This window comes from Camarhynchus parvulus, unplaced genomic scaffold (genome assembly GCF_901933205.1).
Source record: "Camarhynchus parvulus unplaced genomic scaffold, STF_HiC, whole genome shotgun sequence".
Lineage (NCBI taxonomy): Eukaryota > Metazoa > Chordata > Aves > Passeriformes > Thraupidae > Camarhynchus > Camarhynchus parvulus.
This window is the reverse complement of record NW_022147715.1, coordinates 2,904-28,276: the sequence shown is the minus strand read 5'-3', so window position 1 is coordinate 28,276 and position 25,373 is coordinate 2,904. Positions and strand designations below refer to the sequence as shown.

General features: G+C 56.8%; 2 protein-coding genes across 2 annotated transcripts; one reads left to right on the top strand and one right to left on the bottom strand.

Moving 5' to 3' along the window:
* Positions 1–498: 498 nt before the first annotated feature.
* Positions 499–7,347, bottom strand: CUNH19orf47 (chromosome unknown C19orf47 homolog). The gene is made up of 7 exons (XM_030969573.1): positions 7,263–7,347; positions 6,417–6,464; positions 3,807–3,894; positions 2,598–2,712; positions 2,193–2,466; positions 1,253–1,393; positions 499–557 (listed from the first exon to the last, which is right to left on the bottom strand). Exons 2-7 carry the CDS (start codon positions 6,418–6,420, stop codon positions 499–501), a joined length of 681 nt encoding a protein of 226 aa, XP_030825433.1. The 5' UTR covers positions 6,421–6,464; positions 7,263–7,347.
* LOC115915859 (phospholipase D3-like) lies at positions 7,234–25,031 on the top strand. Its single transcript, XM_030969572.1, has 12 exons — positions 7,234–7,391; positions 9,916–9,954; positions 12,424–12,462; positions 12,567–12,682; positions 14,025–14,202; positions 16,618–16,750; positions 16,844–16,959; positions 18,073–18,273; positions 19,442–19,750; positions 22,478–22,577; positions 23,237–23,409; positions 24,960–25,031. The coding sequence occupies exons 2-12, from the start codon at positions 9,928–9,930 to the stop codon at positions 25,029–25,031; spliced, it is 1,464 nt and encodes a 487-aa protein (XP_030825432.1). The 5' UTR covers positions 7,234–7,391; positions 9,916–9,927.
* Positions 25,032–25,373: the final 342 nt, after the last annotated feature.

The window sequence follows — 25,373 nt, the reverse complement described above, 5'->3', positions numbered from 1 at the left end:
CCTGGATCCCGGATCCCACCTCGCCTGGATCCCATCCTGCTCTGGATCCTGGATCCCACCAACCCTGGATCCTTTTTCCCCTTGACCTTTTCTTCCCTGGATCCTGATCCCCTGGATCCCACCTCCCCCGGATCCTGATCCCTGCATTTTGGATCATTTCTCCCCTAGATCTTGTCCTCTCTGGATCCTGGATCCTCCCCTCCCTGGATCCTTCCCTCCCTGGATCCTGATCCCTGGATTCCAGATCCTTTTCCCCTGGATCCTTCCCTCCCTGGATCCTGGATCCTTTCCCCACTGGATCCTGATCCCTGGATCCCTCCCTCCCTGGTTCCCTCCCTCCCTGGATCCTGGATCCTTTCCCCACTGGATCCCCCACCCAGGATCCCAGACCCCTCTCCTGCTCTCCCAGATTTCCCCCATCAGATCCCACCAGGATCCAGCCCTTCCCCCACCCTGGATCCCCCCGGATCCCTCGGGATCCCGCGCACCGCCCCCGCCTCAGCTCCGGCGCTTGGCCTCGGCCCCGAGGCGGTCGAACACCGAGGGCCGGCCCAGACCTGCGGAGGTGGGGGGGAAATGGAGGGATCCATCAAGGAACCCTGGGATCCACCAGGGAACCCCGGGATCCACCAGGGAACCCCGGGATCCACCAGAGAACCCTGGGATCCACCAGGGAGCCCCAGGATCCACCAGAGAATCCCTGGATCCACCAGAGAACCCTGGGATCCACCAGGGAGCCCCAGGATCCACCAGAGAGCCCCGGGATCCACCAGAGAATCCTGGGATCCACCAGAGAACCCTGGGATCCACCAGGGAGCCCCAGGATCCACCAGGGAGCCCTGAGATCCACCAGGGAACCCCAGGATCCACCAGGGAGCCCCGGGATCCACCAGGGAGCCCCGGGATCCACCAGAGAATCCCTGGATCCACCAGAGAGCCCCAGGATCCACCAGGGAGCCCCGGGATCCACCAGAGAATCCCTGGATCCACCAGGGAGCCCCGGGATCCACCAGAGAACCCTGGGATCCACCAGAGAACCCCAGGATCCAAGAGGAGAAACTCAGGATCCAGGAGAAGAACTTTGGGATCCAGAAGGGGAAATTGGGGGAATCTGGGAGGGGAAATTTGGGGATCCCGGAAGGGAAAGCTCCGGATCCACCGGGGAACCCCGGGATCCAAGAGGAGAAACTCAGGATCCCAGGAGGGAAACTGGGGATGAACCAGGGAGCCCCGGGATCCGCCCTGCCCGTACCTCTGGCCGCCTGCAGGCGCAGGAGGTGGCGGCTGCGCGCCGTGGTGCCCTTGGGCAGCCGGATCACGTACTTGCCCTCGGCCTCGGCCGTCACCCGGCGCCGCTTGGGCAGCGCCGACGGAGCCTCGGCGCCGGATCCGCCTGCGGGAGGGAAATCCACTGGGATCCACTGGGATCCGCGCCTTCCTGGTTGGGCTGGGGTGATCCAGGGACCCGCCCAGATCCCTCTGGATTGATCCCAGTTCCTCCCTGGTCCCTTTGGATCAACCCCAGCTCCTCCCTGATCCCCTTGGATTGATCCCAGCCCCTCTGGATTGATCCCAGTTCCTCCCTGATCCCTCGGGATCAATCCCGGATCCTCCCTGATCCCTTTAGATTGACCCCAGTTCCGCCCTGATCCCCTTTGGATCAACCCCGGCTCCTCTGGATTGATCCCAGTTCCTCCCTGATCCCCTTGGATTGATCCCAGCTCCTTCCTGATCCCTTTGGATCGACCCCAGCTCCTTCCTGATCCCCTCTGGATTGATCCCAGCTCCTTCCAACCCCTCTGGATCGACCCCAGTTCCGCCCTGATCCCCTTTGGATCGACCCCAGCCCCTCTGGATCACTCGATCCCCATCCCCTGCCCCCCCCCCCAGGCTCTCCAGCCCCACGGTGGATCCCTAAAGGATCCTGGTACATTTTGGGTAATAAAAGCCCAATCTGGGGATCCCGGCCCCACAGTGGATCCCTGAAGGATCCCCCCCATTTCGTGGGAGACATTTTGGGTGAAAAAAAATCCCCGTTTGGGCACCCCAGCCGCAGAGCGGATCCCTGAAGGATCCCAGGATATTTTGGGTGAGAAAAGCCCCATTTGGGAGTGGATCCCTGAGGGATCCTGGACGCTTTGGGTGAAATAAATCAAATAAATCCCCGTTGGGTGCCCCCGGGCCCCCCTTACCGGCCCCGTTGGGGACGGTGACGCAGATCCCGGCGCCGGGGGGGTTCCGGGGGGCCCGGGGGGGGGCGGGGTCCCGGCTCAGGCTCTTGGTGATCATCCTGCCCGCGGCGCCGCACGGATCCCGCTGGGGATCCCGCTGGGGATCCCGCTGGTGATCCCGTTGGGGATCCCGCTGGTGATCCCGTTGGGGATCCCGCTGGTGATCCGGTGGATCCCGCCGGGATCCCCCCACAGCCTCAGGCTGCAGCGACTCCGAGGCCGCCCGGCACATTTCCTGCGGGAAACGGGGAGGTTTGGGGAGTTCCCGGATCCCAGCGGGTCCCAGCAGATCCCAGGGATCCCAGCAGGTCCCAGCGATCCCAGCGGGTCCCAGCGGGTCCCAGCGGGTCCCAGGGGATCCCGTACCTGCCTGTGGACCACCTTGGCGTGGCGCAGGATGGCGATGACGTCGCCCACCACGGTGATGCCCAGCTCCTTCATCAGCTCCCTGGTGAGGTCCAGCAGCATGTTCTTGTGGATCCTGCGCGGGGGAGGGGAGGAGGATGGGATCCGCTGGGATCCACTCAGGGATCCACTCAGGGATCCACTCAGGGATCCAGCCCGATTCCCACAGCTCTACCCGGGTTACACTGAAATGGATCCAAGCTTTCCTGGCATTCACCAGGGATCCCTCCAGGGATCCACCCCAGATCTCCAGAGTCCTACCTGGATCCACTGAAATTCACCCAAGTTTCAATGGGATCCACCGGGATCCACCCCAGAGCCACAAATTCCCTCCGTTTTGACTGGATCCACGGAAATCGACCCCAATTTCCACAGGACCCACCCGAATTCTCCCAGGTACCCACTGGGATCCACTCGGGATCCACCCCAGATTCCCACAGCTCCACCTGGGTCCAGCTGAGGTTCACCCGGATTCTGCTGAAATTCACCCAGACTTCCCTGGAATCCACCCGGGATCCACCTCAAACCTGCCTGGACTCTCCCCGATCCACCGGATCCCCCTGGATCCGCGCAGATTCCACGGAAATGTACCCCGATTTCCTTGGGACCCACCCCCCAACTTCGGGGCTCTCTCCCCCAAGTCTGGGGTCTCTCTCCCCAATTCTGAGGGTCTCTCCCCCCCATTTTTGGGGCTCTCTCTCCCCATTCTCAGGGGTCTCTTCCTCCCTCCCATTCTCGGGGGTCTCTCTCCCCCATTTTTGGGGGTCTCTCTCCCCAATTCCGGGGGTCTCTCTCCCCCATTCTCGGGGGTCTCTCTCCCCCAATTCCCGGGGCTCTCTCTCCCCAATTCCGGGTCTCTCTCCCCCATTTTTGGGGTCTCTCTCCCCATTTTTGGGGGTCTCTCTCCCCATTTTTGGGGGTCTCTCTCCCCCAATTCCTGGGTCTCTCCCCCATTTTTGGGGGTCTCTCTCCCCCAATTCCTGGGTCTCTCTCCCCATTCTTGGGGGTCTCTCCCCCATTTTTGGGGGTCTCTCTCCCCATTTTTGGGGTCTCTCTCCCCACCTTGGGTCTCTCTCCCCCAATTCCGGGGTCTCTCTCCCCATTTTTGGGGGTCTCTCTCCCCCATTTTTGGGGGTCTCTCTCCCCATTTTTGGGGGTCTCTCTCCCCACCTGTTGTCCACGAAGGCCACGGCGTAGCCCAGGGCGGGGCCCGGGGGGATCCCGGCGTCCTCGAAGAAACGGAGCCACTCCGAGGTGGCTGCGGAAAAACGGGGAAAAAACGGGAAAAATGGGAAAAACCGGGGGAAAATGAGAAAATGGGGAAAAAAACGGGGGAAAGGGGGAAAAAGGGGAAAAGAACACGGGGAAAATGGGGAAAATGAGGGGGGAAAATGAAAAAATAATAGGAAAGAAAAGGGAAAAAAATAGGGAAAAAATGGAAAAAAGTGGGGAAAAATCAGGAAAAATGGAGAAAAACAAGGGAAAAATGAGAGGAAAAAATGAGAAAAAAAAGGGGAAAAAAGGGGAAAAAATTGGGGAAAAAACCACAGGAAAAATAGGGGGAAAATGGGGAAAATGAGGGGGGGAAATGGGAGAATAATGGGAAACAAAAGGGGAAAAAATGGGGAAAAATGGGAAAAAATGGAAAAAAGTGGAGAAAAAAATCAGGAAAAATAGAGAAAAAACAGGGAAAAATGCGAGGGAAAAATGAGAAAAAATGGGGGAAAATGGAAAAAAAGGGAAAAAACAGGAAAAAGGCTGAAAATGGGAATAAATAGGGGGAAATGGGGGGAAAATGGGGGAAAATTGGATAACGGGGAAAAATGGGGAAAAAGGGAGAAATGAGGGAAATGGGGAAAACGGGGAAAATAAGAAAAAATAAGGGAAAAATTGGTATAAATGGGAAAAGAATTGGGATTAATGGGGAAATATGGGGAAAATTAGGAAAAATGGGGGGATTTTGGGATAAAAGGGAAAAACGGGGAAAATGGGGGAAAAGATGGGAAAAAATTGGGGAAAAAGCCAGGAAAATGGGAAAATGAGAGAAAAAAGGGTGAGAAACGGGGAAGAAGTTGGAATAAATGGGAGAAAATGGGGAAAACGGGAAAAATGAGAAAAAATTGGGGGAGATGGGGTAAAAACAAGGGAAATGGGGAAAAGTGAGGGAAATTCGGGGAAAATGGAAAGAAGTATTTTTGGGGCAAAAAAATTAGGATTGGGAAAGGGGAAAATGAGATTCAGGGAGGGGAAAATGGAGTTTGGAGTGAAAAATGGGATTGGGGGCAAAGGAATGGGATTGGGAAAGGGGGAAAATGGAATTTGGGAAGGAAAAAAGGAGATTTGGTGAGGAAAAGGTGGGATTGGGTGCAAAAACCCCCAAATTTGGGGGAAAAGAAGTGGGGTTTGAGGGGGGATAATGGGATTTGAGGGGGGATAATTGGGATTTGAGGGGGGATAATTGGGATTTGAGGGGGGATAATGGGATTTGAGGGGGGGATAATGGGATTTGAGGGGGGATAATGGGATTTGGGGGTGAATAAATGGGATTTGGGGTGAATAAATGGGATTTGAGGGGGGGGGATTGAATAAATGGGATTTGAGGGGGGATAATGGGATTTGGGGTGAATAAATGGGATTTTAGGGGGGATAATGGGATTTGGGGGGGGAATGGGGGGGAAAAGAAAAAAATGAGAAATAATGGGGGAAAATGGGATTTGGGGGGAAGGGATTTGGGGTGAATAAATGGGATTTTAGGGGGAAAAATGGGATTGGGAGGGGGGTGGAAAAATGGGATTTGGGGCAGAAAAAATGAGATTTGGGGGCCAAAAAGGGGATTTGGTGCAGGAAAAAAAAAAAAAAGAATTTGGGGTGAAAAATTGGGATTGGGGGAGGGAGGGGGGAAATGGGATGGGGGAAGGGGATGGGGGGAGGGGAATGGGATCGGGAGGGGGAGGGGCAGCCCAGGGTGGCTCCAGGGCCATTCCGGGCGTTCCCAGCTGTCCCTGGATTAACGGCAGCGGGGGAGGGGCTTGGGGGGGGTTGGGGGATTTTGGGGGATTTTGGGGGATTTTGGGGGGATTTTGGGGGATTTTTGGGGGGATTTTGGGGGATTTTGGGGATTTTGGGGGATTTTTGGGGGGATTTTGGGGGTGCAGTCATCACCCAGAGCGCTTCAAAAGGAATTCTTGGGAAATTCGAAAAGATTTTTTTGGGGAGGTTTTTAAGGAATTTTGGGATTTTTTTTGGGGGGGATTCCGGGGTATTTCACAGGGAATTTTTGGGGTGGTTTTGGTGAATTTTGGGGTGTTTGATGAAGAAATTTTGCATTTCGGGAGCAATTTTGGGGGGTTACAACATTTATGAGGAATGTTGGGATTATGGGGGGAATTTTGGGGGTGGTTTTGGAGATTTCCAGGGTGTTTTGGGGGAATTTTGGGTTGTTTTACAGGAAATTTTGGGATTTTGGGGAATTTTGGGGTGTTTCACTGGGAATTTGGGGTGCTTTGCAGGGAATTTTGGGATTTTTTGGGGAACTTTGGGGGGTTTCACAGGAAAATTTTTAATTTTGGAGGGAATTTTGGGTGTTTTGGGGGTGTTCCACAGGAAATTTTGGATTTCTGGGGTGGCTTTGGGGATTTGGGATGTTCTTGGGGGTTTTTGGGGTGGTTTTGGGGATTTTTGGGATGTTTTAGGGGATTGGGGGGGATTTTTGGGATGTTTTAGGGGATTTTTGGGGGGATTTTTGGGATATTTTAGGGGATTTTTGGGTCCATCCCTCACCCATGGTGCCGAGCTGGATTTGGCAGAGCTGGATCAGGCAGGAGCGGCCTGGGGGGGATTTCAGGGGGGGTTAAAGGGGCTGGCCCACGTCCCACCCACCCAGAGACCCCCAAACCCCCCCGACCCCTCAGATCCCCCCCAAAACCCCCTGAGCCCTCAGATCCTCCCCAAAACCCCCCTGAGCCCTCAGATCCCCCCCAACATCCCTCAGACCCCTCCTCAATGTCCCTTTCCCCTCAGACCCCCTCAGACCCTTCCTGACCCCTCTTTTCCCCTCAGACCCCTCCCCTTTTCCCCTCAGACTCCTCCTCAATCCCCTTTTCCCCTCAGACCCCTCAGACCCTTCCTGACCCCCCTTTTCCCCTCAGACCCCTCCCCTTTTCCCCTCAGACTCCCCTCTCCTTTCCCCTCAGACCCTCCTCATTTTCCTCCTCCCGTTCCCCCCCCCTTCCCCTCAGACCCCCCCTTTCCCCTCAGACCCTCCTCTCTCCTTTTCCCTCAGACCCCCCCCAAACCCCTCAGACCCTTCCTGACCCCCCTTTTCCCCTCAGACTCCTCCTCAATCTCCCTTTCCCCTCAGACCCCCCAAACCCCTCAGACCCCTCCTCAATCCCCTTTTCCCCCCTTTTCCCCTCAGACCCTTCCTGACCCTCCATTTCCCCTCAGACCCCTCCCCATTTCCCTCAGACCCCCAAACCCCTCAGACCCTTCCTGACCCCCCATTTCCCCTCAGACCCCCCCAAACCCCTCAGACCCTTCCTGACCCCCCATTTCCCCTCAGACCCCTCCCCATTTCCCCTCAGACCCCCCCAAACCCCCCCGGCCCCTCCCCCATTCCCCCCTCACCTCCCCTCGCCCCATCCCGGGGCCCCTCACGGCAGCGCCGGAAGTGACGTCAGGCGCGGGCCGGAGGGGGCGGGGCCGGGCCGAGGAGGGCGCCCCCCTGCGGACGGAGCGTGAGGGCGGCGCTGGACGGTACCAAGGGGAGACCGGGGGGGGGGGGGGGGAGACCGCGAAACGGCCCCAAAATCGGCCCAAAACCACCCAAAACCCGCCCCGAAACTGCCGCGGAACGGCCCCAAAACCTGCCCGGAAATCTGCTCAAAAACGCCCTCAAAACCGCCCCGAAACCGCCCCAAAACTGTCCCGAAGCTGTCCCAAAACCTGCCCCGAAACTGCCCCAAAACTGCCTCAAAACTTTATCAAAACTTTCCCAAAACTGCCCCAAAACGGCCCCAAAACTGCCACGAAACCGCCCCAGAACCTGTCCTGAAACGGTCCCAAAACTGTCCCAAACTGCCCCAAAATCTGCCCCAAAACTGTCCCAAACTGCCCCAAAATCTGCCCCAAAACTGCCACAAAATCGCCCCAGAACGGGCCCAAAACTGCCCCAAAATCTGCTCCAAAACTGTCCCAAAACTGCCACGAAACGGCCCTAAAACCTGCCCCAAAAGTACCCCAAAATCTCCCCAAAACTGCCCCAAATCCCCGCCTAAACCCGGCCTGAACCTGGCCCTAAATGTGTCCCCAAATGTGCCCTAAATGTGTCCCCAGACTGACCCCAAATTTGCCCCCAAACAGCCCTAAACCGACCCCAAATACACCCAAAACTGACCCCAAATTTGCCCCCAAACAGCCCCAAAACAGACCCCAAACTGGCCCTAAATGTGTTCCAAAACTGCCCCTAAATTTGTCCCCAAACAGCCCTGAAATGGCCCTAAATTGACCCTAAAAATGGCCCCAAATGGGCCCTAAATGTGTTCAAAACTGACCCTAAATGTGTCCCCAAACAGCCCTAAATGTGTCCCTAAATTTGCCCTAAAAATGGCCCCAAATGGGCCCTAAATGTGTTTCAAAACTGACCCTAAATGTGTCCCCAGACTGACCCTAAATTTGTCCCCAAACAGCCCCAAACCGACCCCAAATGCACCCAAACTGACCCCAAATTTGTCCCTGAACAGCCCTAAAATGGCCCTAAATGTGTCCACCCTAAATGTGTCCCCAGACTGACCCCAAATTTGCCCCCAAACAGCCCCAAAACAGATCCCAAATGCACCCAAACTGACCCCAAATTTGTCCCCAAACAGCCCTGAAATGGCCCTAAATGTGTCCCCAAATGTGCCCCTAAAATGTGTCCCCAGACTGACCCCAAATTTGCCCCCAAACAGCCCCAAAACAGACCCCAAATGCACCCAAACTGACCCCAAATTTGTCCCTGAACAGCCCCAAAACAGACCCCAAATGCACCCAAACTGACCCCAAATTTGTCCCCAAACAGCCCTAAAATGGCCCTAAATGTGTCCCCAAATGCGCCCTAAATGTGTCCCAAGACTGACCCCAAATTTGCCCCCAAACAGCCCCAAACCAACCCCAAATACACCCAAAAATGACCCCAAATTTGTCCCCGAACACCCCTGAAATGGCCCTAAATGTGTCCCTAAATTTGCCCTAAAAATGGCCCCAAATGGGCCCTAAATGTGTTTCAAAACCGGCCCCAAATGCACCCAAAAATGACCCCAAATTTGTCCCTGAACAGCCCTGAAATGGCCCTAAATGTGTCCCTAAATTTGCCCTAAAAATGGCCCTGAAATGGCCCTAAATGTGTCCCCAGACTGACCCCAAATTTGCCCCCAAACAGCCCCAAAACAGATCCCAAATGCACCCAAACTGACCCCAAATTTGTCCCCAAACAGCCCTAAAATGGCCCTAAATGTGTCCCCAAATGTGCCCTAAATGTGTCCCCAGACTGACCCCAAATTTGCCCCCAAACAGCCCTAAACCGACCCCAAATACACCCAAAAATGACCCCAAATTTGTCCCCGAACACCCCTGAAATGGCCCTAAATGTGTCCCTAAATTTGCCCTAAAAATGGCCCCAAATGGGCCCTAAATGTGTTTCAAAACCGGCCCCAAACGCACCCAAAAATGACCCCAAATTTGTCCCCGAACACCCCTAAAATGGCCCTAAATGTGTCCCTAAATTTGCCCTAAAAATGGCCCTGAAATGGCCCTAAATGTGTCCCCAGACTGACCCTAAATTTGCCCCCAAACAGCCCCAAACCGACCCCAAATGCACCCAAAACTGACCCCAAATTTGTCCCTGAACAGCCCTAAAATGGCCCTAAATGTGTCCCTAAATTTGCCCTAAAAATGGCCCCAAATGGGCCCTAAATGTGTCCCCAGACTGACCCCAAATTTGCCCCCAAACAGCCCCAAACCGGCCCCAAATGCACCCAAACTGACCCCAAATTTGCCCCCAAACGTCCCTGAGCCCGTCCCGGCTCTGCCCCAGTTTTGGGGACCCCGCCCTGCCCCGAGGGGGCCCAGCCCCAATTTTGGGGTGGGGGAGGTCCCTCCCCGCCCCCTCCCAGCCTTTGCATCCCGGCGATTTTTGGGGTCTCCCCTGAACCCCCCCGGGGATTTTTGGGGTCCCTCCCCTGCCCCGCACCCCAAAAACCCCCAAGGCCCCCGGGGGTAAATCCGGATTTTCCTGTTCCAGCCTCGTGCCGGGATGGGGCTGAGCGGAGCCTACAAGCAGGTAGGGCTGGGGACACCCCAAAAACCCGGATTTGGGGCTCCTGGGGCACCCCAAAAACCCAAACTGGGGGGATTCCCTGCCCCAAACCCCACACTGGGCCGGGGACACCCCAAAAACCCGAATCTGGGGCTCCTGGGGCACCCCAAAAACCCAAACTGGGCTGGGGACACCCCAAAAACCCGGATTTGGGGCTCTGGGGCACCCCAAAAACCCAAACTGGGGGGATTCCCTGCCCCAAACCCCAAACTAGGCTGGGGACACCCCAAAAACCCAAATCTGGGGCTCCTGGGGCACCCCGAAAACCCAAACTGGGGGGATTCCCTGCCCCAAACCCCACACTGGGGTGGGGACACCCCAAAAACCCGGATTGGGGCTCCTGGGGCACCCCAAAAACCCAAACTGGGCTGGGGACACCCCAAAAACCCGGATTTGGGGCTCTGGGGCACCCCAAAAACCCAAACTGGGGGGATTCCCTGCCCCAAACCCCAACACTGGGCTGGGGACACCCCAAAAACCCAAATCTGGGGCTCCTGGGGCACCCCAAACCCCAAACTGGGGGGATTCCCTGCCCCAAACCCCACACTGGGCCGGGGACACCCCAAAAACCCGAATCTGGGGCTCCTGGGGCACCCCAAAAACCCAAACTAGGCTGGGGACACCCCAAAAACCCGGATTTGGGGCTCTGGGGCACCCCGAACCCCAAACTGGGGGGATTCCCTGCCCCAAACCCCAAACTAGGCTGGGGAAACCCCAAAAACCCGGATTTGGGGCTCTGGGGCACCCCAAACCCCAAACTCGGCTGGGGACACCCCAAAAACCCGAATCTGGGGCTCCTGGGGCACCCCAAACCCCAGACTGGGGGGATTCCCTGCCCCAAACCCCAAAGTAGGCTGGGGACACCCCAAAAACCCGAATCTGGGGCTCTGGGGCACCCCAAAAACCCAAACTGGGCTGGGGAAACCCCAAAAACCCGGATTTGGGGCTCCTGGGGCACCCTGAACCCCAAACTGGGGGGATTCCCTGCCCCAAACCCCACACTGGGGTGGGGACACCCCAAAAACCCGGATCTGGGGCTCCTGGGGCACCCCGAACCCCAGACTGGGCTGGGGACACCCCAAAAACCCGGATTTGGGGCTCTGGGACACCCCAAAACCCCAAACTGGGGGGATTCCCTGCCCCAAACCCCAAAGTAGGCTGGGGACACCCCAAAAACCCGAATCTGGGGCTCTGGGGCACCCCAAAAACCCAAACTGGGCTGGGGAAACCCCAAAAACCCGGATTTGGGGCTCCTGGGGCACCCTGAACCCCAAACTGGGGGGATTCCCTGCCCCAAACCCCACACTGGGGTGGGGACACCCCAAAAACCCGGATCTGGGGCTCCTGGGGCACCCCGAACCCCAGACTGGGCTGGGGACACCCCAAAAACCCGGATTTGGGGCTCTGGGACACCCCAAAACCCCAAACTGGGGGGATTCCCTGCCCCAAACCCCAAAGTAGGCTGGGGACACCCCAAAAACCCGGATTTGGGGCTCCTGGGGCACCCCAAACCCCACACTGGGCTGGGGAAACCCCAAAAACCCGGGTTTGGGGCTCTGGGGCACCCCAAAAACCCAAACTGGGCTGGGGACACCCCAAAAACCCGAATGTGGGGCTCCTGAGACACCCCAAAACCCAAATCAGGGGGATTCCCTGCCCCAAACCCCAAACTTGGGGATCCAGGGCTGGGGACACCCCAAAAAACCCAAATTTGGAGGTCCCAGAGCACCCCAAAACCCAAATTGGGTCAATTCCCTGCCCCAAAACCCGAATTTGGAACCCCCGGGGAGCCCCAAAATCCAAATTGACTCAATTCTCTCCCCAAACCCCGAATTTGGGGGTCCCAAGCCTCTTAATTTTATTTTAATTGGGGATCACAGAGCCCCCCAAGTCCCCAGATTTTGGGGCTCCCCCCACCCCAAACTCCTACAGGGACCCCCTGGGAATTTGGGGGGATCCAGGGAATTTTGGGGGGATCCAGGGAATTTTGGGGATCCTGGGAATTTTGGGGATCCTGGGAATTTGGGGGGATCCTGCGAATTTTGGGGGGTCTTGGGAATTTTGGGGATCCTGGGAATTTTGGGGATCCTGGGAATTTGGGGTAGCCTGGGAATTTGGGGGATCCTGGGAATTTTGGGGATCCTGGGAATTTGGGGGGATCCCGGGAATTTGGGGGATCCTGGGAATTTTGGGGGATCCAGGGAATTTTGGGGATCTTGGGAATTTTGGGGGATCCAGGGAATTTTGGGGATCTTGGGAATTTTGGGGATCCAGGGAATTTTGGGGGATCCTGGGAATTTTGGGGATCCTGGGAATTTGGGGGATCCTGGGAATTTTGGGGGGGATCCTGGGAATTTCAGGGTGTGTTTCCACCCCATCCCCCCCCCAAATTTGGGGTCTCCACCCCCCAAATTTGGGGTCCTTCCCCCCCAGCTGGACGCTCTGGAGCCCCCTGAGACGCCGCCCCCCAAGGTACCCCCTCCCCACGCCCTTCCCTGCGTCGTGGATGGGCTCAAACCCCCAAAATTAACCAAAAACCCCCCAATTTTGGGGTGTCCCCCCCCCCCAAACCCCAGCGCCCCCGCGGCGCCGCGCTCTTCGTGCTCCTCTCCATCCTCTTCCTCCTCACCTTCCTCCTCCTCCTGCACCTGCGCGGCCGCGGCGCCGACGGCACCTGCGGGGACACCTGCAGGTAAGGCTGGGCTTGGGGTGAGGGGACCCCAAAAACCCTCTGGACCCCCCAAAAAAACCGCTCAGGACCCCCCAAAACCCCTCAGGACTCCCCAAAACAATCCAGAACCCTTCAAAAATGCCCCAGGACCCCCCAAAAACCCTCCCAGGACACCCCAAAACCCCCCCAGGACCCCCCAAAACCCCTCAGCACTCCCCATAACCCCCCCCAGGACACCCCAAAACCCCCCTGGACTCCCCAAAAACCCCCGCCCCCTAAAACACCCCCAAAACCCCCAGGACCCCCCAAAAAAACCCAGTACCCCCAAAACCCCCCAGGACCCCCAAAACCCTACAGAACCCCCAAAACAATCTAGAACCCTTCAAAAATGCCCCAGGACCCCCAAAAACCCCCCCCCCAGGACCCCCAAAACCCCCCAGGACCCCCAAAAACAATCCCAAAACCCTTCAAAATCCCCCAGGACCCCCCAAAACCCCCCAGGACCCCCAAAAGCCCCCCCCCCAAACCCCCCAGGACCCCCAAAAACCCCCCCAGGACCCCCCAAAACCCCCCAGGACCCCCAAAACCCAACCCTCCCAGGACCCCCCAAAACCCCCCAGGACCCCCAAAAACAATCCAGAACCCTTCAAAAATGCCCCAGGACCCCCCAAAACCCCTCCAGGACCCCCAAAAACCCTCCCAGGACCCCCCAAAACCCCCAGGATCCCCAAAACCCCCCAGGACCCCCCCAAAAAAACCCCCCCAGGACCCCCCAAAAACCCCCAAGACCCCCAAAACCTCCCAGGAGCCCCCCAAAAAACCCTGCAGAACCCCCCAAAAAGCCCCCCCCAAAAAACCCCCCAGGACCCCCCAAAACCCCCCAGGACCCCCAAAAACCCCCAGGATCCCCCAAAACCCCCAGGACCCCCAAAACCCCCAGGACTCCCCAAAACCCCCAAAACCCCCAGGACCCCCCAAAAACCCTCCAGAACCCCTTCAAAACCCCCAGGACCCCCAAAACCCCCCAGGACCCCCAAAACAATCCAGGACCCCTCAAAAACCAGCATGCCCCAGGACCCCCAAAACCCCCAGGACTCCCCCAAAACCCTCCCCCCAGGATCCCCCAAAAAACCTCCAGGACTCCCCCAAACCCTCCCAGGATTCCCCAAAACCCCCAGGACTCCCCATAACCCTCCCAGGACCCCCCAAAAACCCCAGTACCTCCCAAAAACCCCGCAGAACCCCCAAAAATCCCCCCCCCAAAACCCTCCCAGGACTCCCCAAAACCCCCCCAGGACCCCCCAAAACCCCCCAGGACTCCCCAAAACCCCCCAGGACCCCCCAGACCCCCCGAATTGCGCAGGATCGTGCTGGTGGAGAGCATCCCCGAGGGCCTGGCCCTGGGCCCCCGGCTCAGCCCCTCCACCTTCGAGGCGTGGCTGGGGCTGCTGGCCGGGGCCGCGCGCAGCGTGGACATCGCCTCCTTCTACTGGACCCTGAGCAACAACGACACCCGCACGCACGAGCCCAGCGCCGAGCAGGTGAGCACCGCTTTCTGCCTTTTTTTCCTGCTTTTTTGCACGGTTTTGCCCCTTTTTTACCCATTTTTTGCCACTTTTTTACCTGGTTTTTGCCTATTTTTTGCCCCCTTTTTACCCAATTTTTTGCCCATTTTTTACCCATATTTTGCTCTTTCTATGTTCATTTTTGCCCATTTTATACCCATATTTTGCCCTTTCTATGTTGATTTTTGCCCATTTTATACCCTTTTTTTGCCCATTTCTTGCCCTTTTTTTGTCAATTTTTCCCATGTTTTTTCCCGGTTTTGCCCCTTTTTTGCCTGTTTTTTGCCCATTTTTTTTCCTGTTTTTTTGCACTTTTTTTGCCTGTTTTTTGCCCATTTTTGTCCGTTTTTCCCCTGGTTTTTTGCTCATTTTTGGCCATTTTTAGCTGGCATTTTTGGGGGGCTGCTGGCCGGGGCCGCGCGCAGCGTGGACATCGCCTCCTTCTACTGGACCCTGAGCAACAACGACACCCGCACGCACGAGCCCAGCGCTGAGCAGGTGGGCACCGCTTTCTGCCTTTTTCTCCTGCTTTTTTGCACGTTTTTGCCCCTTTTTTACCCACTTTTTGCCCATTTTTTGCCCCTTTTTTACCTGGTTTTTGCCCCTTTTTTACCCAATTTTTTGCCCATTTTTTACCCATATTTTGCTCTTTCTATGTTCATTTTTGCCCATTTTATACCCATATTTTGCCCTTTTTATGTTGATTTTTGCCCATTTTATACCCTTTTTTTGCCCATTTCTTGCCCTTTTTTTGTCAATTTTTCCCATGTTGTTTCCCAGTTTTGCCCCTTTTTTGCCTGCTTTTTGCCCATTTTTTCCCAGGTTTTTGTCCTTTTTTTGCCTGTTTTTTGCCCATTTTTGTCCGTTTTTCCCCTGGTTTTTTGCTCATTTTTGGCCATTTTTAGTTGGCATTTTTGGGGGGCTGCTGGCCGGGGCCGCGCGCAGCGTGGACATCGCCTCCTTCTACTGGACCCTGAGCAACAACGACACCCGCACGCACGAGCCCAGCGCCGAGCAGGTGGGCACCGCTTTCTGCCTTTTTCTCCTGCTTTTTTGCACGTTTTTGCCCCTTTTTTACCCACTTTTTGCCCATTTTTTTGCCCTTTTTACCTGGTTTTTGCCCCTTTTTACCCAATTTTTTGCCCATTTTTTACCCATATTTTGCTCTTTCTATGTTCATTTTTGCCCATTTTATACCCATATTTTGCTTTTCTATGTTGATTTTTGCCCATTTTATACCCTTTTTTTGCCCATTTCTTGCCCTTTTTTGTCAATTTTTTCCATGTTGTTTCCCAGTTTTGCCCTTTTTTGCCTGCTTTTTGCCCATTTTTTCCCAGGTTTTTTGTCCTTTTTTTTGCCTGTTTTTTGCCCATTTTTGTCCGTTTTTCCCTGGTTTTTTGCTCATTTTTGGCCATTTTTAGTTGGCATTTTTGGGGGGCTGCTGGCCGGGGCCGCGCGCAGCGTGGACATCGCCTCCTTCTACTGGACCCTGAGCAACAACGACACCCGCACGCACGAGCCCAGCGCCGAGCAGGTGGGCACCGCTTTCTGCCTTTTTCTCCTGCTTTTTGCACGTTTTGCCCCTTTTTACCCACTTTTTGCCCATTTTTGCCCCTTTTTTACCTGGTTTTTGCCCCTTTTTTACCCAATTTTTTGCCCATTTTTTACCCATATTTTGCTCTTTCTATGTTCATTTTTGCCCATTTTATACCCATATTTTGCTTTTCTATGTTGATTTTTGCCCATTTTATACCCTTTTTTTGCCCATTTCTTGCCCTTTTTTTGTCAATTTTTTCCCATGTTGTTTCCCGGTTTTGCCCCTTTTTTGCCTGGGTTTTGCCCATTTTTTGCCCCATTTTTGCCCATTTCTTTCCCAAGTTTTGCCCATTTTTTCCCTTCTTTTTTTGCCCTTTTTGTGCCCATTTTTTGCCATTCTCCCCCATTCCCTCCCTTCCCCCCATTTTTTCCCATTTCTCCCACTTCTCCCTTCCCCGCCCATTTTTCCCCATTTTTTCCCCATTCCCCTGATTTTCCCCCCATTTCCCCCCATTTTCCCTGTTTTTTCCCCATTTTCTCCCTATTTTCCTCCATTTTCGCCATTTTCCCCCATTCCCCCATTTTCCCCCATTCCCCCATTTTCCCCCATTTCCCCCATTTTCCCCCATTTCCCAATTTCCCCAACTTCCCCATTTCCCCCATTTTCCCATATTCCCCAATTTCCCCATTTTTCCCCCATTTTCCCGCCCTCAGGGTGAGCGGCTGCTGGCGGCGCTGCAGCGGCTGCCATCCCGCGATTTCCCCATTTCCCCAATTTCCCCATTTTCCCCATTTTCCCCATTTCCCCATTTTTTCCCCATTTTTCCCATTTTCCCCCATTTTTCCCGCCCTCAGGGTGAGCGGCTGCTGGCGGCGCTGCAGCGGCTGCCGGCCCGCGGCGTGGCCGTGCGCGTTGCGGTCAGCGCTCCGTCGCCCACCGCACCCCTGGATGACCTGCAGGCCCTGGAGCGCAGCGGTGAGCGGGGACTCGGGGTCACCCCCCAATCTGGGGGTCCCGGTGGGCTCTGGGGGGGCTCAGGTGGCTGACGGCGGTGCCGGCGCGCGCCGCGGCGCCGTGGCGGCGCCGTGGACCTGCCGCGGCTGACGGGCGGCGTGCTGCACACCAAGTTCTGGCTGGTGGACGGCGTCCATCTCTACATCGGCAGCGCCAACATGGACTGGAGGGCCCTGACGCAGGTGGGTCGCGCCGGGGCCGGGGACAAACCCGACGTGGATGGTGCCAGACACGAGGGGGTTGGTGTGGAACCCAATGGGGTTTACCCCAAACCCAATGGATGGTGCCAAACCCAATGGGGTTGGTGCCAAATACAGTGGGGTTGGTGTGGAACCCAATGGGGTTTACCCCAAGCCCAATGGATGGTGCCAAACCCAATGGGGTTGGTGTGGAACACAATGGGGTTTACCCCAAACCCAATGGATGGTGCCAAACCCAATGGGGTTGGTGTGGAACCCAATGGAAGGTGCCCAACCAAATGGGGTTGGTGCCAAATACAGTGGGGTTGGTCTGGAACCCAATGGGGTTGACCCCAAACCCAATGGATGGTGTCAAACCCAATGGATGGTGCCGAATCCAATGAGGTTGACCCCAAACCCAATGAGGTTGACCCCAAACCCAATGAGGTTAACCGCAAACCCAATGACTTGACCCAAACCCAACATGGATGGTGCCAAACCCAATGGGGTTGGTGTAGAACCCAGTGAGGTTGGTGTAGAACCCAATGGATGGTGCCAAATGCAATGGATGGTGCCAAACCCAATGGGGTTGACCCCAAACCCAATGGATGGTGCCGAACCCAATGAGGTTGACCCCAAACCCAATGAGGTTAACCGCAAACCCAATGACTTGACCCAAACTCAACATGGATGGTGCCAAACCCAATGGGGTTGACCCCAAACCCAACATAGATGATCCCAAACCCAACGAGCTTCACCCAAACCCAATGAGCTTGACCGAAACTCAATGGGTGGTGCCAAACCCAATGAGCTTGACCGAAACTCAATGGATGGTGCCAAACCCAATGAGCTTGATCCAAACCCAATGAGCTTGATCCAAACCCAATGAGCTTCACCCAAACCCAACACGGACGGTGCCAAACCCAATGGATGGTGCCAAAACCAACATAGATGATCCCAAACCCAATGGCTCGACCCAAACCCAATACGGATGGTCCCAAACCCACCGGTTGGCCCTCAACCCAACGCGATGGGCACCACCCAACCCCATCCCCGGGGCCGTCCCAAACCCCGTCCATCGGGGAGGGACAGCGCCGCCGTCCCAACGCGCCGCAGGTGAAGGAGCTGGGAGCCGCCATCTACAACTGCAGCTGCTTGGCCAAAGATTTGGGCAAAATCTTCGAGGCCTACTGGTCATTGGGCGTCCCCGACGCGTCCATCCCGGCGCCGTGGCCGGACAGCTTCTCCACCTCCATCAACCTGGAGACGCCGCTGGAGATGACGCTCAACGGCACCGAGGCCGCCGTCTTCTTCTCAGTAGGTGCCATGCTGGGGGTCACCATGACAGGGGTCACCATGATGGGGGTCACCATTGCAGGGGTCACCACACTGGGGGTCACCACACTGGGGGTCCCCATGCTGGGGTCACCATGCTGGGGTCACCACACCAGGGTCACCACACTGGGGTCAAACCCACCATGGGTCAAACCCATTGTGGGTCACCATGCCGGGGGTCACCATGCTGGGGTCACCTCAGTGGGGTCACCACACCAGGGTCACCACACTGGGGTCAAACCCACCGGGGTCAAACCCACTGTGGGTCACCACAGCAGGATCAAACCCATCATGGGTCACCATGCTGGGGTCAAACCCACCAGGGTCAAACCCACCGTGGGTCAAACCCACCGTGGGTCACCACAGCAGGATCAAACCCATCATGGGTCACCATGCTGGGGTCAAACTCACCAGGGTCAAACCCACTGTGGGTCACCACACCAGGGTCACCACACTGGGGTCAAACCCACCGGGGTCAAACCCACCATGGGTCACCACAGCAGGATCAAACCCATCATGGGTCACCATGCTGGGGTCAAACCCACCGGGGTCAAACCTACCGTGGGTCACCACACTGTGGGTCACCATGCTGGGGTCACCACACTGGGGTCACTATACCGGGGTCACCACATTAGGGTCAAACCCACTGTGGGTCACCACACTGGGGTCACCCCACTGGGGTCGATGCCAGGGATCACCACAGTGGGGTCACCATACCGGGGTCAAACCACGCCAGGGTCAAACCCACCAGGGTCACACCCACCATGGGTCACCACGCCATGGGTCAAACGCACCATGAGTCAAACCCACTCGGGTCACACCCACCGTGGGTCACCACACTGGGGTCACCATGCTGGGGTCACCACACTGGGGTCAAACCCCACGGTCACCATACAGCGGTATCACTGTCCATGGGGTCACTATACCGGGGTCACCACACCAGGGTCAAACCCACCATGGGTCAAACCCACCACACCGTGGGTCACCATGCTGGGGTCACCACACCAGGGTCAAACCCACTGTGGGTCACCACGCCGGGGTCACCACGCTGGGGTCACCATGCCAGGGATCCCACCGTGGGTCACCATACCGGGGTCACCACACCAGGGTCACCGTGGTGGGTCAAACCCCCCTTGCCCCCTCCCCGCAGAGCTCCCCGCCCCCTCTGTGCGCCGCCGGCCGCACTCCGGACCTGGCCGCTCTGCTCTCGGTGATCGACGGCGCCGAGTCCTTCGTGGACGTGGCGGTGATGAGCTACGTGGCGGGCACGGAGTTCTCGCGGCCCGCGCGCTTCTGGCCGGCCATCGACGAGCGGCTGCGCGGCTGCGCCGCCGTGGAAGCGGGCGTGGCGCTGCGGCTGCTGGCCGGCTGCTGGCCCCACAGCCGCCCCGCCATGTTCCCCTTCCTGCGCTCCCTGGCCGCCCTGGCCGACAACCGGACCCGCTACGGCGTGCAGGTGGTGCGTGACGACGGGCTGGGGCTGCGGGGTGACACTGGGGGGTGACTCCCTTCAAAGAGTGACGTTTGTCCCCCGTTTTCACCGTTTTTCCCCATTTTTCCCCCATTTTCCCCATTCTCATTCTCAGGGGGGTGACTCCCTTCAAAGAGTGACGTTTGTCCCCCGTTTTCACCATTTTTCCCCATTTTTTCCCCATTTTTCCCCATTCTCATTCTCAGGGGGGTGACTCCCTTGAAAGAGTGACATTTGTCCCCCATTTGCACCAATTTTCCCCATTTTTCCCCATTTTCCCCATTTCCCCCATTTTCCCCCATTTTTCCCCATTTTCCCCATTTTTCCCCATTTTCCCCATTTTCCCCCATTTTCCCCATTTTCCCCATTTTTCCCCTATTTTCCCCCATTTTCCCCATTCTTCCCCCATTCTCATTCTCAGGGGGGTGACTCCCTTCAAAGAGTGACGTTTGTCCCCCGTTTTCACCGTTTTTCCCCATTTTTCCCCCATTTTCCCCCATTTTCCCCCCATTTTCCCCATTTTCCCCATTTTTCCCAATTTTTCCCCATTTTTCCCCCATTCTCATTCTCGGGGGGGTGACAGTCCCTTTAAAGAGTGACATTTGTCCCCCATTTGCACCATTTTTCCCCATTTCCCCCATTTTCCCCCAATTTTCCCCCATTTTCCCCCTTTTTCCCCATTTCCCCCCATTTTTCCCAATGTTTCCCCACCCCCCCGTATTCCCCATTTTCCCCCATTCTCATTCTCAGGGGGGTGACTCTCTTTAAAGAGTGAGATTTGTCCCCCGTTTTCACCGTTTTTCCCCATTTTTCCCCCATTTTCCCCCATTTTCCCCCAATTTTCCCCCATTTTCCCCCTTTTTCCCCCATTTTTCCCCATTTTCCCCATTTTTCCCCCATTTTCCCCCATTCTCATTCTCAGGGGGGTGACTCCCTTCAAAGAGTGATATTTGTCCCCCATTTGCACCAATTTTCCCCATTTTTCCCCATTTTCCCCATTTTCCCCATTTTTCCCCATTTTTCCCCATTTTTCCCCCATTCTTACCGCATTCTCATTCTCGGGGGGGTGATAGTCCCTTTAAAGAGTGACATTGGTCCCCCATTTGCACCATTTTTCCCCATTTCCCCCATTTTCCCCAATTTTCCCCCATTTTTCCCCTTTTTCCCCATTTTCCCCCATTTTTCCCAATTTTTCCCCACTTTCCCCCGTATTCCCCCATTTTTCCCCCATTCTCATTCTCAGGGGGGTGACTCTCTTTAAAGAGTGACATTTGTCCCCCATTTTCGCCATTTTCCCCCATTTTCCCCCATTTTTCCCCCATTTTCCCCATTTTTCCCCATTTTTCGCCGTTTTTCCCCATTTTTCTCATTTTTCCCCCATTTTCCCCATTTTCCCCATTTTTCCCCCATTCTCATTCTCAGGGGTGTGACTCCCTTTAAAAAGTGACATTTGTCCCCATTTTCCCCCATTTTTCCCCCTTTCTCAGGGGGGTGACAGTCCCTTTAAAAGGTGACATTTTTTCCCCTTTTTCCTCATTTTTGCCCCCATTCCCACGCTCAGGGGGGTGGCAGTGCCCTCATTGGGGTGACAGTCCTTTTAAAGGGTGACAATCCCCTCAGGGGTGGTGACAGTCCCTCAGGGCAGGTGACAGTCCCTTTGGGGAGGTGACAGTCCCCTCGGAGGTGTGACAGTCCTTCAGGGGTGGTGACAATTCCCTTTGGGGAGGTGACAGTCCCTCAGGGGTGTGACAGTCCCTTTGGGGAGGTGACAGTCCCTTTGAGGGGTGACAATTCCCTTTGGGCAGGGTGGGTGACAGTCCCCTCAAGGGGGTGACAATCCCTTGGGGAGGTGACAGTCCCCTCAGGGGTGTGACAGTCCCTTTGAGGGGTGACAATCCCTTTTGGGGGTGTGACAATTCCCTTTGGGGAGGTGACAGTCCCTCAGGGCAGGTGACAGTTCCTTTGGGGAGGTGACAGTCCCCTCGGAGGTGTGACAGTCCCTCAGGGGAGGTGACAGTCCCTTTGAGGGGTGACAATCCCCTTGGGCAGGGTGGGTGACAGTCCCTCAAGGAGATGACAGTCCCTCAGGGGAGGTGGCAGTCCCCTCGGAGGTGTGACAGTCCCTCAGGGCAGGTGACAATTCCCTTTGGGGAGGTGACAGTCCCTCAGAGGAGTGACAGTCCCTCAGGGCAGGTGACAGTCCCTCAGAGGTGTGACAGTCCCTTTGGGGAGGTGACAATTCCCTTTGGGGAGGTGACAGTCCCTCAGGGCAGGTGACAGTCCCTCAGGGCAGGTGACAGTCCCTCAGGGGAGGTGACAGTCCCTTTGGGGAGGTGACAGTCCCCTCAGAGGTGTGACAGTCCCTCAGGGGTGTGACAATTCCCTTTGGGGAGGTGACAGTCCCCTCAGAGGTGTGACAGTCCCTCAGGGGTGTGACAATTCCCTTTGGGGAGGTGACAGTCCCTCAGAGGTGTGACAATTCCCTTTGGGGGTGTGACAATTCCCTTTGGGGAGGTGACAGTCCCTCGGAGGAGTGACAGTGCCTCAGGGCAGGTGACAGTCCCTCAGAGGTGTGACAGTCCCTCAGGTGAGGTGACAATTCCCTTTGGGGGTGTGACAGTCCCTCAGGGTTGTGACAGTCCCTCAGGGGTGTGACAGTCCCTCAGGGCAGGTGACAGTCCCCTCAGAGTAGTGACAGTGCCTGTCCCCGAGCAGCGGCTGTTCCTGGTGCCGTCCAGCGCGGCGCAGAGCCGCATCCCCTTCGCCCGCGTCAGCCACACCAAGTACATGGTCACCGACCGGGCCGCCTACGTGGGTCAGCACGGGGCGCTGGGGCGCTTTGGGGCGATTTGGGGCGATTTGGGGTGATTTGGGGTGTTACAGGGCGTTTGGGGGTGTTTTGGGGCATTATGGAGGCAATTTGGGGGATTTGGGGTGTTTTGGGGCGTTTTGGGGTGATTTGGGGGCATTTGGGGTGTTAGGGGTGTTTGGGGGGTTTTGGGGATTGGGTTTTGGGGTGTGGGGTATATTGGGTGTTTTGGGGTGTTACAGGGTTTGGGGGGGTGTTTGGGGTGTTTTTGGGGTTATGGGGCTTGGGGTGTTTTTTTTTGGGTGTTTGGGGGTGAGTTACGGGTCTTCTGGAGCATTTGGGGCATTACGGGGGCAGGTTGGGGTGTTTTGGGGGGTGTTTTCTCGGGCTCTTTGGGTATTTTGGGGTGTTTTGTGGTATATTGGGGTGTTTTGGGGGCGAAAATATTGAGAAATGGGTTTTGTGGAGGTATTGGGGGTGTTTTGGTGTGTGATTATGGGATATTTTGGTCCTGTTTTCTGACCTTTTGGGGTTCGTTTGTGGTACCTTCTTGAACCCCGTTTCGTTCGTGGTTTCGGGGCGTTTCCCTGGACCCATTTTTCAGCTGGTTTTGTGCCGTATCCACCCCGTTTTCCGCCCCCCCCGTCCCCCAAAATCGCCCTCAGGCACCTCCAACTGGTCCGGGGAATCCCACTTCCGCGACTGGAAACCCGGCGCTGGCGCGCAAGCCCGGCCCCGGACCCCCAAACCCGTTCGGGGTGCCCTCCGGCCCTTCGAACCCGAACCCTTCCCGGATCCTGGCTCCAAACCCGTGGACATCGGCGACACGCGGAGCTGGGCCGGAACCCTGCGGGCCCCCCGGTCCCCAAACCCGCCCCGGGTCCCCAATCCCCCGGCCCTTTTGGGTGGAACCAAACCCTCTGATCCAAATCGTTTTGTGGAAGGCCCGGTCTGCGGTGGTTGTCGAAAACCTTCCCTGGATCCACAAACCTGTCCCTGGATCCCCAGACCCGTCCCTGGAACCCCAGACCCTTCCCTGGAACCCCAGACCCTTCCCTGGATCCCCAAACCCGTCCCTGGATCCCCAAATCCCTCCCTGGAACCCCAAACCCTTCCCTGGAACCCCAAACCCGTCCCTGGATCCCCAAACCCGTCCCTGGATCCCCAAACCCGTCCCTGGAACCCCAGACCCTTCCCTGGATTGCCAAACCCTTCCCTGGACCCCAAACCCTTCCCTGGACCCCCAAACCCTTCCCTGGATCCCCAAACCCGTCCCTGGATCCCCAAACCCGTCCCTGGAACCCCAAACCCTTCCCTGGATTGCCAAACCCTTCCCTGGAACCCCAAACCCGTCCCTGGATCCACAAACCTGTCCCTGGATCCCCAGACCCGTCCCTGGAACCCCAGACCCTTCCCTGGATCCCCAAACCCGTCCCTGGATCCCCAAATCCCTCCCTGGATCCCCAAATCCGTCCCTGGAACCCCAAACCCGTCCCTGGATCCCCAAATCCGTCCCTGGAACCCCAGACCCTTCCCTGGATTGCCAAACCCTTCCCTGGAACCCCAAACCCGTCCCTGGATCCCCAAATCCGTCCCTGGAACCCCAGACCCTTCCCTGGATTGCCAAACCCTTCCCTGGACCCCCAAACCCATCCCTGGAACCCCAAACCCTTCCCTGGAACCCCAAACCCTTCCCTGGATCCCCAAACCCGTCCCTGGATCCCCAAACCCTTCCCTGGATCCCCAAACCCGTCCCTGGATCCCCAAACCCGTCCCTGGATCCCCAAACCCTTCCCTGGAACCCCAAACCCATCCCTGGAACCCCAAACCCTTCCCTGGATCCCCAAACCCTTCCCTGGATCCCCAAACCCGTCCCTGGATCCCCAAACCCTTCCCTGGAACCCCAAACCCTTCCCTGGATCCCCAAACCCGTCCCTGGAACCCCAAACCCTTCCCTGGAACCCCAAACCCTTCCCTGGATCCCCAAACCCGTCCCTGGATCCCCAAACCCTTCCCTGGATCCCCAAACCCGTCCCTGGATCCCCAAATCCCTCCCTGGACATCTAAACCCATCCCTGGATCCCCAAACCCATTCCTGGAACCCCAAACCCATCCCTGGATCCCCAAACCCATCCCTGGAACCCCAAACCCTTCCCTGGAACCCCAGACCCATCCCTGGAACCCCAAACCCTTCCCTGGAACCCCAAAACCGTCCCTGGATCGCCAAACCCATCCCTGGATCCCCAAACCCTTCCCTGGAACCCCGAACTCCTCCCTGAACCCCCCAAACCCATCCCTGAACCCTCAAACCCCTTCCTTGTTCCCCAAACCCATCCCTGGACCCCCAAACCTCTCCGTGAACCCCCAGACCCCTCCCTGGACCCCCAGACCCCTCCCTGGACCGCCAAACCCATCCCCGGACCCCCAGACCCCTTCCTTGACCCCCAAATCTCTCCCTGAACCCCCAAACCCTTCCCTGGACCCCCCAGCCCCGTCACACTCCAGTTTTTTTGGGATTAACATTTATTTTGGCCAAAACAAGCGTGAGGGGCCGGGCTGGGGGGCAACAGCCTCGTGCCCCCCCTTCCCTGGTTAATAGAAACACCCCAAAAATGGGCCCAAAAGCCTCAAATCCCCCCCTAGAAAAAGCTGGATTAGGAATTTGGGAAGGAGGGAGGGAGTTAGAGAGGGTCTGGGGGAGCTCAGTCGCTTTGGGGGGTCCCCAAAGCCCCCCCAGGTTGGGAGGGGGGCGCTCATGGCTCGCCGCAGATTTGGGGGCTCAGCACCAGCTGCGGCAGCTGG